The sequence below is a fragment of the Lepidothrix coronata genome, unplaced genomic scaffold (genome assembly GCF_001604755.1).
Source record: "Lepidothrix coronata isolate B3197 unplaced genomic scaffold, Lepidothrix_coronata-1.0 Scaffold327, whole genome shotgun sequence".
NCBI classification, from domain to species: Eukaryota; Metazoa; Chordata; class Aves; order Passeriformes; family Pipridae; genus Lepidothrix; species Lepidothrix coronata.
Window position 1 is genome coordinate 226152 of NW_016690507.1, and position 11044 is coordinate 237195.

General features: G+C 57.6%; 1 protein-coding gene across 1 annotated transcript in view; it reads right to left on the reverse strand.

The window, feature by feature from the left end:
- Window positions 1-6500: 6500 nt before the first annotated feature.
- Window positions 6501-11044, reverse strand: part of DDX49 (DEAD-box helicase 49) — a 4866-nt gene continuing 322 nt past the window's right edge. Inside the window, exons 2-13 of the mRNA XM_017838165.1 lie at window positions 10886-11040; window positions 10713-10798; window positions 10320-10441; window positions 10039-10226; window positions 9306-9446; window positions 9029-9104; window positions 8832-8908; window positions 8267-8364; window positions 7867-7941; window positions 7276-7364; window positions 6929-7000; window positions 6501-6677 (exon numbers count right to left, since the gene is read on the reverse strand). Of these exons, the coding sequence (XP_017693654.1) occupies window positions 6501-6677; window positions 6929-7000; window positions 7276-7364; window positions 7867-7941; window positions 8267-8364; window positions 8832-8908; window positions 9029-9104; window positions 9306-9446; window positions 10039-10226; window positions 10320-10441; window positions 10713-10798; window positions 10886-11040 (1356 nt within the window). The remainder of the gene's footprint in view (window positions 6678-6928; window positions 7001-7275; window positions 7365-7866; window positions 7942-8266; window positions 8365-8831; window positions 8909-9028; window positions 9105-9305; window positions 9447-10038; window positions 10227-10319; window positions 10442-10712; window positions 10799-10885; window positions 11041-11044) is intronic.

The following is an 11044-nucleotide window of genomic DNA, read 5'->3' on the forward strand; positions in this document are numbered from 1 at the left end:
GGCCCTGGGATTTGCTGGGAGCTGTTCCCTGGCCCTGGGATTTGCTGGGAGCTGTTCCCTGGCCCTGGGATTTGCTGGGAGCTGTTCCCTGGCCCTGGGGTTTGCTGGGAGCTGTTCCCTGACCCTGGGGTTTGCTGGGAGCTGTTCCCCAGGAGCTGTTCCTGCCGTGCCAGCCCGTGGCTCCCCGAGCCAGTCCCATCCCTGGCTCTGCTCCTTTGCTGCTTCCCCATCAGGAACCAGGAGCAGAGGCCACTCTCCCCGTGGCTCTCCCCCCCCAGGGGCTGGTGCCATCCTTTTCCTTGCCAGAACAATCTGCAGAGTGGCTTTTTGATGAGCTCTGTCCCGGGCTCAGCGTTTGTTCCCAGCCCTTCCTGGAGGCACCGCAGGGCCGGGTGATGGATGGGTCTGGGAGAGGCACTTTCCTCTGCAGTCTTCCCCTCTCCTGAGCTAATGAAACCCCATTTATCACCAGCTATTTCCACAAATGCCCTAAATCCCTGGTTAGCAACGAGACAGAACTAAAATTCCATCTGCCCCACCCCGGGGAGCACTTCCAAAGGGTTCCCGTCCTGCCTCGGAGCAGCAGCACTGGCACATCCCCCCTGTGCCCCCTCCAACCCCTCCTAGCTATGCTTTTCCTGCTTCAAAAAGGAGGAAAATCCCATGTTCCAAAAGCCAGGGCTGGCTGGCAGAGCTGCACTCCTGTGTTTGCTTCACTCTCCCAACAATTCCCATCAGCAGCTCCATCCCAGAGGGCTTTGGGAGGGTGGGAGATGCTCCTGACTGCAGGTACCTCCAGAGACCTCACTGCTTTGGGCAAATTAAGGTGTTAATTATTCATAGGACACCTAGACAGGACATTAATAAAGGGGGGGAAAGGACTCACACATGAACAAATCAAACCCCCTGCAGCAGCCAGGGGGGATCCAGAGCCAAGCCAAGGTCCTGCTGACCAGCTTGGACATGCCAGTCTCAGAAAAAGGATGTGTCTGATGCAAAAGCCAGCTGGGAGATGCCAAGACAGCCCTTCCAGGCTGAGCAGCAGTGCCAGTCCAGTCCTGGCAGACCCCACCAGCTCCCTCCCCTCGCCGGCTTGGATTCCTCCTCCTGCTCCACAAAGTGCACAATTACCCTCCCTGAACCCCTGTTGGACTTTAATTACAGCCCCTACCAGGTGCCTGGAGAGGCAAGAGGGGAAGGGTTCAGCACAGGCCACGCTGGGGATTCTCTGAGTCCGCTGAGTGATTTTAAACAAGAGGCAAAAGTCTGTTTTTTTTCCCCAAAAAGCCGCCGTGGAGCCCCCGGTGATGCGTGCGGTGCTGTTGGACACTCTCACGTCAAAGTCACTTAACAGACTGGCTTGGAGGTCTGCATTTTTATGAGGACACCCTGAAACAAGCCCCTGATGGAGGCCAAGCAACGAGGCCCTTTTGTTTCCAAGAGGGACTCGGGGGAGTTCGTAATTAAATAATGCCATTAATGAAAAGTGGGTGACCTCAGCCTTCTGAGCTCCTGCATCTGGGCTGCAGAGATCAGCTGCTGCCTTCCTCAGAGGAGAGGGTTATTTTTAGTGCAGAAATGGTCTGTTTACACTTGACAGCACAGGGAGCACAGGCCGTGCGTGTGACCCCCCCCACACACACACACATGCACACCCTGGGACACCATTTCCACGTGCTCCGGAGGAAGGCAAGTGGAATGTGTGTCTGTGAGAGTGTTCCTGAGCACAGAACAGCCCCCCAAAATGCCCTCTCCCGGAGTAATTTGTAATTATTGTGGTTATTGGGTCGTGGTGTGTCGAGGCTGTTTCTGCTCCGAGGGAGAACATCATCCCGTGCACACACAGCCCTGTCTCCTCCCTCGGCTCCCAAAAACCAGCAGCTGGAATAATGCTGGAAGTGAGGCACTTCTGGGAAGAGCAGGAACACTCCAGACTGGAGATGTGGCAGCTCCAGCAACGGGGCACCCAAAGGAGCCACACCCGGGGGTCAGTCAGGTCCCACCTGAAGCACCTTGGCAGCACCTCCAGGGCTCTGCCAAGGAGTGGGAATCAAATTCCATGTCCTTGGAGGCCACTGTCACTGCAGGTCTAGGAAGGTACCAAGGGGGAAGGGGAAGGAGGCTGGAATCACCTCTGTCCCCCTGGTATCACCTCTGTCACTCTGGCATCACCTGTGTCCCCTTGGCATCACCCCTGTCCCCATGGCATCCCCTCTGTCCCCATGGTATCACCTCTGTCACTCTGGCATCCTCTCTGTCCCTGTGGCATCACCTGTGTCCCCCTGGCATCACCTGTGTGCCCATGGCATCACCTGTGTCCCCCTGGCATCACCTGTGTGCCCATGGCATCACCCTGTCCCCATGGCATCCTCTCTGTCCCTGTGGCATCACCTCTGTCCCCCTGGCATCACCTGTGTCCCCCTGGCATCACCTGTGTCCCCATGGCATCACCCCTGTCCCCCTGGTGCCACACCTAACCCCATGGCATCACCTGTGCCCCCATGGCATCATCCCTGTCCCCACGGCATCCCCTCTGTCCCCACGGACAGAGCACAGGGAAGGGCTCTGCAGTCCCACAGCAGCTCTTCCAGGACATTTGTCCCCCCTGGAGTTCACTGGGACCCTCACAGGCTGCCCCAGGTGTGACTTGTCCCCCCTTCCCCCTGTGCCCTGCACACGTGGGACCCCCCGGAGCAGGGTGGGCTCTGCCCCAGCACCAGCCCCTGTCCCTGCTCCTGCCTCGTGTCCCCCGGGGCCGTGGGACAGGGCAGGGTCCGGATCTCTGCCTCCTGTTCCCCCCGGCACCGGGATAACGGTGGGATCAGATCCCAGTAGGCACCACATGGACACGTTTCCCTCTCACCTTCCAGGCCGAGCCATCCCTGCCCAGCCCTTGCCAGGGCACCTGAAAACAGCGTCTGAGCCCGGGGAGGGGCGGCACGAGTGGCACCTCTCCTGCCATCCTGCCGTGTCCGGGCTCGGGAATTCGGGGCTGGCGCTGGGAATTGCCGGGCAGAGGTGAAGGGATGGGGATGAGCCTCTGCAACGGGCTCGAGCTGAGCAGAGTCGGCTTCTCCCCGCCAGCCGCGCTCCCTCCAGAGGCGACGGGAATCCCAAGCGAGTCCTCAGGGATGCGCTCAGGACACGGAGCCGCTGCCGGGAGCGAGGGGTGGGAAGGAATCGAGCAGAGCCGGCACGGGAGGAAAAATATTCCAGGCGTTTCTGCCCTCTGTCCCGTTTTTGGGGTCCTGGTGCTGCCGGGGAGGGACGAGGGGAGTCAGAGGGTCCTGCCCGGAGGGGAGACGCGCCTGGGCAGCTCAGCCGAGCCCTGGAGGAGGGAATGTCGTGGGCAGGGGGGTTCGTCGGCAAAAACCGGCTGGGAAGAGCTTTAAAGTGCAGCAGGGAAGGTGAAGGTCCAACAGGGGAACTCCGGGATCTGGGAGGAGAGCCCTGGATGGAGCAGCAGGAATATGGAGCAGTGCAGGGTCAGGATCAATCCAGAAAGGATCCAGGAGAATCCTGCCAGCAGCAGCCCCCGGCTGGGGCGGGGTTCGGGAGCAGCCCTGTCCCCCTCACTCCCCGCTTTCTGAAACCAGTTTCTGACATCCCTGTGCTCCCCATTTCCCTGGGAATGACGGCGGGATCCAGGAGCAAAGGCGTCCGGAGCTCCCCAGCTGCCACCTGCCGGCAAACCCGGCGGGGGAGACCCGGGAGGAGACCCGGGCAGGGTGGGAAAGGCCATTCCTGGGGAGGGAAGAGCTGGTGTAGTGACTTTTTTAGGGCGTTCAGAGGAGCTGAGTTTGTGTTTGCAAAGAGCAGCCGAAGGTGAAGCGGCGGCTGGAGCGGCGCAGGGGGCACCGGGGGGGGTGGGTTTGGGCAGCATTAAACCCCCCCTGAGTGGGTCCAGTCCCCAGAAAGGGGGAGGGGATGCCCCCAGTGCAGCCCCTGCAAGGGGACACCCGAGAGCAGCTGCAGCAGAGCCGGACACGAGCGCTGCTCTTCCTGCAGAGAGAAACCCAATCCCGGCCCCAGAACTCGCCCAGACCGTTCCACTGCAGCTGCCTTTTATTCCCTGGGGAGATCCAGAGCTTTGCTGCCCCGTCCAGCACCTGGGAACAAAGGGGGTGCCGGCCCCTGGAGGGCACTGCAATGTCACCAGCCTGTCCTCACCTCCACGTGCCCTTGCTCAGCACAGGTTCCAGCAGGGAGGATTTGTCAAACGCCGAGTTTCTCACCCAGGAGGATCCCCAGCCCCTCCCTTCTCCCTGGAAAACTTTCTGGGAAGCACCTGGAGGTGTTTGCTGCTCCACGAGAGGGGTAGATATGGACTGGGGAGGAGGGGGGGAAACTCCAGGGACAAATATTTCCTTAAATGCACCCAAACCAGCCAATTTTGGCACGTGATCCATCAGTGTGGAGATGGAATTGCCTGGGAAGGTGGGAGGTGGAAGAGCAGGAGCCCCTTGGAACGTCTGAGGCAGGTGGTGGTTTCACACCCAGAGGAGATGGGAGGATGAGGAGGGTGCAGGGCTGTGGGAGGACGAGGAGGGTGCAGGTTTTGGGAGGATGAGGAGGGTGCAGGTTTTGGGAGGGTGCAGATTTTGGGAGGATGAGGATGCAAGTTTTGGGAGGATGAGGAGGGTGCAGGTTTTAGGAGGGTGCAGGACTGTCCCCCCTGCACACCCAGCACAGACTCAGGACCCACACATGGTCCAGGTGAGAGAAGATGCAGCAAAGATCCCAAATTGAGGAGAGTTGCCATGGCAACCCGGCCAGGGAATCCCTGAGATCCTCGGGAAAGAGCAGAGCCAGGGAAGGCCCAGGGCAAGAGGTGATGGGGGGAGGTGGTGTGTGTGATGGGCCAGCTCTTGCACAGCCCAGGGAATTCCTGATCCGGGAATTTGAGGCATTTTCCCACCTGCCAATCAGCCCAGCAACCTCTTTTTGCTCCTCAGCCACTCCCAAACTGCTGCTGGGAAGCAGGAACGTCACCAGCACCACCCAGAGCTCTGATTCCCAGCACGTGTCCCCCCCTCCCAGCCCAGCCAAGGGAGGCATCAAAAGGAATTCTGGATGAAGACAAAGCCCTTGATCAAACCTCACGTGGAAGGAGACAGAGAAACCCCCACCAGAGACTCCAGACAGAGGGTTGGGAAGTGTCTGGGAGAGGGAGGCAACGAGGGAAAGGCACCTCAGGAACTGCTGCTCCCAGGAAAAGAGGGATACAACACCCACAACAGGTTCAATCCTTACCCAGCTCTTCAAATAAATCCCATTTTACCTCCACACAGGTGCTGCTCCCCACCCTCAAGGCCCCACAGTCCCCTCACTCCCCAAAAAATCAAACATCCAGTCACGTGTTGCAATAAATATTTATTTGAGCACTGGCCACACTAATTATTTTAAGCCAGAGGACAGAAATAACAGATTTTTAGCCACAGAAAAGGCACTGAGGAGCAAAGCTGACCCTGGAACAGAGCTAGCCAAACTCTGGGATTTTTCTGTCTCCACAAGGAAACTCAGCTGGTTTTTTAGGAGAGCTCAGCCCCCTCTGGCATAACCAACCTCCCTGTCCCAAACACACACAGGGGAACCCCAGAAACCCCACTTTGTTCTCTTGGATGGAGCAAGGAACAAAGGAATCCTGCCCCTGGGGGATCTTCTGTGCAGAACCTGCCTTGGAACCCACTGATCACCCAGGAAAACAGGGCCCTGCTCTCCCAGCCAGGACTCTGCTATCCCTATGGATAACACCCAGGGCTGGAGCCTGAGCCAAGGCAGAAAAAACCCACAGGCAGGAATATCAATCAGCTGCACAAAGCAGGATCATTCCAAGAAAAACCCCAGGATCAGCCCCACGCAGCACAACACGTGCTCCACAAATTTTCCTCTTGGAAAACTCTGGCACAGACAAGAGGCTGAGCTCATTTTGTCACAGTATTTTTAGACTCTGGCTCAGGGGGAGAATCTGTTGATCCAAACAAGTGTGAGTGGCAACCACAGCCCTGGGAAGGGAGAGAGAGCAGGGACTGAATGAAGGGGGAGAGGCAGAGGAGCTTGATGGCCCCAAGAATCCAGGTCTGGCCTCTCCTTTGGTGGAGGAAGGGAAACATCTGCTTGAAAGATTCCCCAGGAGGCTGATCCAGCCTGCCAGGAATGGCCCAGCCAGGACTGTGCAGCATTAAAAAACTCCTCCCTGTGAGGGTGGGGAAGCCCTGGAATGGATTTCCCAGAGAAGCTGTGGCTGCCCCATATCCCTGGAAGTGTCCAAGGCCAGGCTGGAGCAACCTGGGATAGTGGGAGGTGTCCCTGCCCATGGCAGGGGGTGGGACTTGTTGATCTTTAAGGTCTTTCCAAGCCAACCCATTCTGGGATTCTGGGAGTCTTCCCTTCTCCCCAACACCGATTTCAGCCAGAAGTGTCCACATTGAAAGGTGTCAGATCCCAATATTCCCAAAGCAGCAGCACAACCAGGGCAGTCCAGGCCAGGCCCGGGGCTGTCACTGCTCCTCCGTCGCCTTCCGCTTGTTCCGCCGCTCCATCTTCTTCTGCAGCTTCCTCCTCAGCTGCAGCTGCTTCCTCCTCTCCAGGGTCTGCTGCACCTTCTCCCGGCATTCCTTGTTCTTCTTCTTGATCTTGGCCAGCTCTGCCTTCCTTTTGGCCTCCAGGTCTGGATCCTGCAGCGTGGCAAAGGCAGGGCACCGGTGACACGCCCGGGGCAGCCCCTCGGCCCTTCGCAGGCACCCACGACTGAAGGGGGCTGCCAAGGTCAGACCCTCCTCCAGGGCACTTTTTCATCTCAAAATATTTAATATACCCTTTAAAATAAACCCTCAGCACCCAGAAGGGGAGTAAGCCCTCATCTCACAGCAGTGAGGGAGGAGCTGACCTTCCCTTTCCACACCAGGGACACCAAACCAGCTCTCACCTTCCCCTCAAGGATCATCTGTTTCCTCTTATTTATTTCTTTCTTCTCATCAAAATCCATCCCCTCCAGCTCCTGGCAAAGGGAAAACACAGCAGGGCAGTCAGTGACTGACACAGGGAGGAGCAGCACAACCCCAAAGGGTCACCAGGACATTCTGGGGCCTGCCCACCAAAAAGTACCAGTTTCAACACCCAGCAGCAAAAAAAGGCTGCAAAAACGTGCAATAATAGAGCAAACCAAGGGAAGAGAAACCAAAACAACCCTCCCACACACCCCCCAAGTGTTTCTGCAGGGATCTGCCCAGGATCTCCAGCCCCCTGGGCAAAGGGGCTCCTTGTTCCACTCACAATCTCACACTCCCTCCTGGTGACGTTCACTTGGGTGAGGATGTCCAGCACGTGCTGCTCCTCCACAGAGAACTCCTTCAGCTGCAGCTCTGAACCAGGGTGAGACATTTCCACACCATTGGCTTGGTTAAAAAAAACCCCAGGGGCAGATCCTCAACTAGTGAAAAACCCACTGCAGCTCCTCTGACTATGGGGGGAATTGATGCTCTGATCGCTCCAACCCCTTCAGCCCACAGCAGGTTCACTCCTCCCCTCTGCCCACGATTCCCCACAGCACAAGATGCTGCATTTATTGGCTCTGCTTCCCCCAAAAAAACGGGGAAATCTGAACCTGAAGCAACCTGTTCCTTTTGTCCACCTTGGCAAGAAGGAAGACAAAGGGATTACAGAGAGAACTCCACGAGAAACAGCAGGAGGACAAAAACCTCCTGCCCGATGCACTCAGGAGCTGAATCAGGAATTCTGGTGCTCCTGCTCTTTGCCACACAGGGAAGAGAAACCTTTTTGATGGTAAAGCTGATGAAATCAGGGTTCTGAGTGCTGCAGTGTGTGATCCCACCTTCCAGCAGGATGCCCCAAGGCCCCACTCACTGATCTCCTGCTCGATGGCGTGCACCAGGTGGATGTCGTACTGTGTCACCAGGGTGATGGCAACTCCCTTCCGGCCTGCAGGGTGCAAAAACAGGGACAGGTGAGTGCTGACAGGCAGAGGGAGATGAACCCAACCCCTTCCAAACCCACCCAGCCCCCTGAGTCAGCCTGAGGGGTGCTCAGAGGGGTCTTTATTTATTCCGTTCGCTCTCGGCGCGGCTCAGACCCGGCGTGATCCACCACTGCGATCCTAAGGCAGGATTCCAGGGATCCCAGTGGATCTGCCACTGCCTGAGAACCCTGCAGTGCTGCTGGGACACCTCCTGACCCTCCCCACCCAGGGCCCAGCCCCTCCCTGGATCCCAGGGCCGGGGATCCCAGTGGGAGTTGTGCCGCTCACCCGCGCGCGCCGTCCGGCCCACCCGGTGGATGTAGATTTTGGGCAGGCCTGGAGTGTTGTGATTGATCACAACCTGGACTGTGGGAATGTCCAAGCCTCTGGAATGCAGGCAAAGAGAGCAGAGGGTGAGAAAACAGCTTTAACATGATGGAATTATAAAATCCCAGAACGGTTCGGGTTGGGAGGGACCTTAAAGATTCCACCCACACCTTCCACTATCCCAAGGGTGTCTGCAGTTTAATTCCTGCTCCCTGCTTTCTCCAGCAGCCCCATATTCCACAAATATGGTCTTTATTGGCTGATTGGAGGACAAACTCTTTCCTCACACAACTCTCCAGCAGTTAAGAAATTCCAGGGAACAAACTGAGCCTCAGAGAAACCTTCCTCCTAAACACACACACACGGTCAGAGCTACTTCACACACACAGGTTCCAAAACACAGCTCAGAGGTGTTGTGAACATCCCTGTCCCACCCAAGTGTAGGGGATTTAAGGCTCTCCTCTTGCTAAACTGAGCCCAAACTCCACAGTGGTTGTGACCTTTGGGAACAGAGCCCATGTTGTACCTGGCAGCGACGTCAGTGGCAATGAGAATCTTGAAGATGCTGGATTTGAACTTGGCTAAAGCTGCAAATCGCTGCCTCTGTGGAGAGAAAAGTCTCTGTGAGGGATCTGGATCCACAGGAGCTGCAGGGCTTGGAGTCTCCCAGCTCAGGGATGCAGCTGGACAAGCAGCCACCTCCCAGATCTGCCCATCTCTCACCTGTTTCATCATGGAATGCAGAGCTACAGAAGGGAAGTTGTACTTCCTGAGCATCATGTTCAAGACCTGGCAGTCCCTTGAAGGAAAGAAAAACAGAAGAACAATCAGGATGTGCCAAGGAAATGGCTCAGGACAGAGCTGGGACAGGGGCAGGAACACCCTTCCACTGGACCTGGCCTTGGACACTGCCAGGGATGGGGCAGCCACAGCTTCTCTGGGCAACCTGTGCCAGATGTGAAGACACATCAAAGCAGCCCCAAGGAGCAACTGCACTCACTTGCAGGTTTTAGTGAAGATGATGATGGACCAGTCCTCGTGCTCGTCCTGGAAGGTCTGGATCAGGTGCACCAGGTAGGCATCTTTCACTGCCTCGGGCACGAGCAGGTACCGCTGGTCCAGCTCCTCCACCGTCCTCACCCTGCCAGGGGGGAGCACCAAGTGAGGATCAAGGGAATCCCAGAATCCCCCAATCACTGAGGCTGGAAAAGCCCTCCCACCCTGTGCCTGACCCCCACCTTGTCCCCCAGCCCAGAGCACTGAGTGCCACGTCCAGGCCTTCCTCAGACACCTCCAGGGGTGGGGACTCCAAACCTCCCTGGGCAGCCCCTTCCAATGCCTGAGCACCCCTTCCATGGAGAAACCCCTCCTGATGTCCAGCCTGACCCTCCCCTGGCACAGCTTGGGGCCATTCCCTCTTGTCCTGTTGTTCCCTGGGAGCAGAGCCCGACCCCCCTTGGCTCCCCCCTCCCATCAGGGGGTTGCAGAGCCAGAAGGTCCCCCCTGAAGCCTCCTTTTCTCCAGGCTGAGCCCCCCCAGCTCCCTCAGGAGTTCTCCAGTCCCTTCTCCTTGTGCTCCAGCCCCATTCCCTTCTCTGGACACGCTCCAGCCCCTCAGTGTCCCACAGTCAGGGACCCCAAAGCGAGCCCAGCAGTGGAGGTGCCTCAGCAGCGGATGGGACAGCAAAACCAGGGAGAAGGAGCAGGGAGGGAACGGGATTGCTCCGGACTCACTCAGACTGGGCCTCCCAGAAGAAGGGCTCGTTGGCAGCCAGGCCCCTGAGCTCGCTGAGGGTGGCAGTGAGGGTGGCACTGAACAGCAGGGTCTGGCGCCGCGCCGGGACGTGCTCCAGGATGAGCTCCAGGTCGGCGGTGAAGTCGGCACAGCCCTGCTCCAGCAGCCTGTCAGCCTCGTCCAGCACCTGGGAACGGATCCCCCCCAGCGCTCAGCCAGCTGGGAACACCCACGGGGCATCCCCCCAAAAAAAAAACCCCTCGGGAAGAAAGGGCCTTACCAGGAATCTGAGCTTCCTGAGGCTGAAGGTGCTGGAGCTGCGCAGGTGATCGGCCAACCGGCCCGGCGTGGCCACCACCACGTGGGGCTTCCTGGCCAACTCCAGGGCCTGGGCCACCATGTCTGCGTGGGGAACAGGGCAGGTGTGTTTGGATATTGTATAGATAGAATCTATATTGTACATGCATATATTGTATATATTATATACATATGTATAAAGATATAATAATGTAAGCAATATAAAACATTATGTATTATAAAACAACATATTGTGGGTATTGCATATAGTATATATGTATATATTGTATATATGCATAAAAATAGAATAATATGATGATAATAATAATATAAAACATTATGTATTATAAAACAACATATTGTGGATATTGCTCACCGAGGCCGCCCACGACCACACAGTCCTTGAGGCCCAGGGGCTTCCCCAGCACTCGGAACTGCTCCGCGATCTGCTGCGCGAGTTCCCTGCGGAGGGAGGGAGGGAAGGGCGGCTCAGGGAGGCGGTTCCCGGCGGCAGGGGCAGCTCAGTCCGCCGCGGGGGTCCCTCGGTACCTGGTGGGGGTCAGCACGAGGCAGAAGATGCCGTAGGGGTCCTCGGAGAGCGCCTGCAGCACGGGCAGCACAAAGGCCGCCGTCTTCCCGCTGCCCGTCTTGGCGCAGCCCAGGCAGTCCCGGCCTGGGGGAGAGACGGGGACCGTGAGGGGCCGCTCC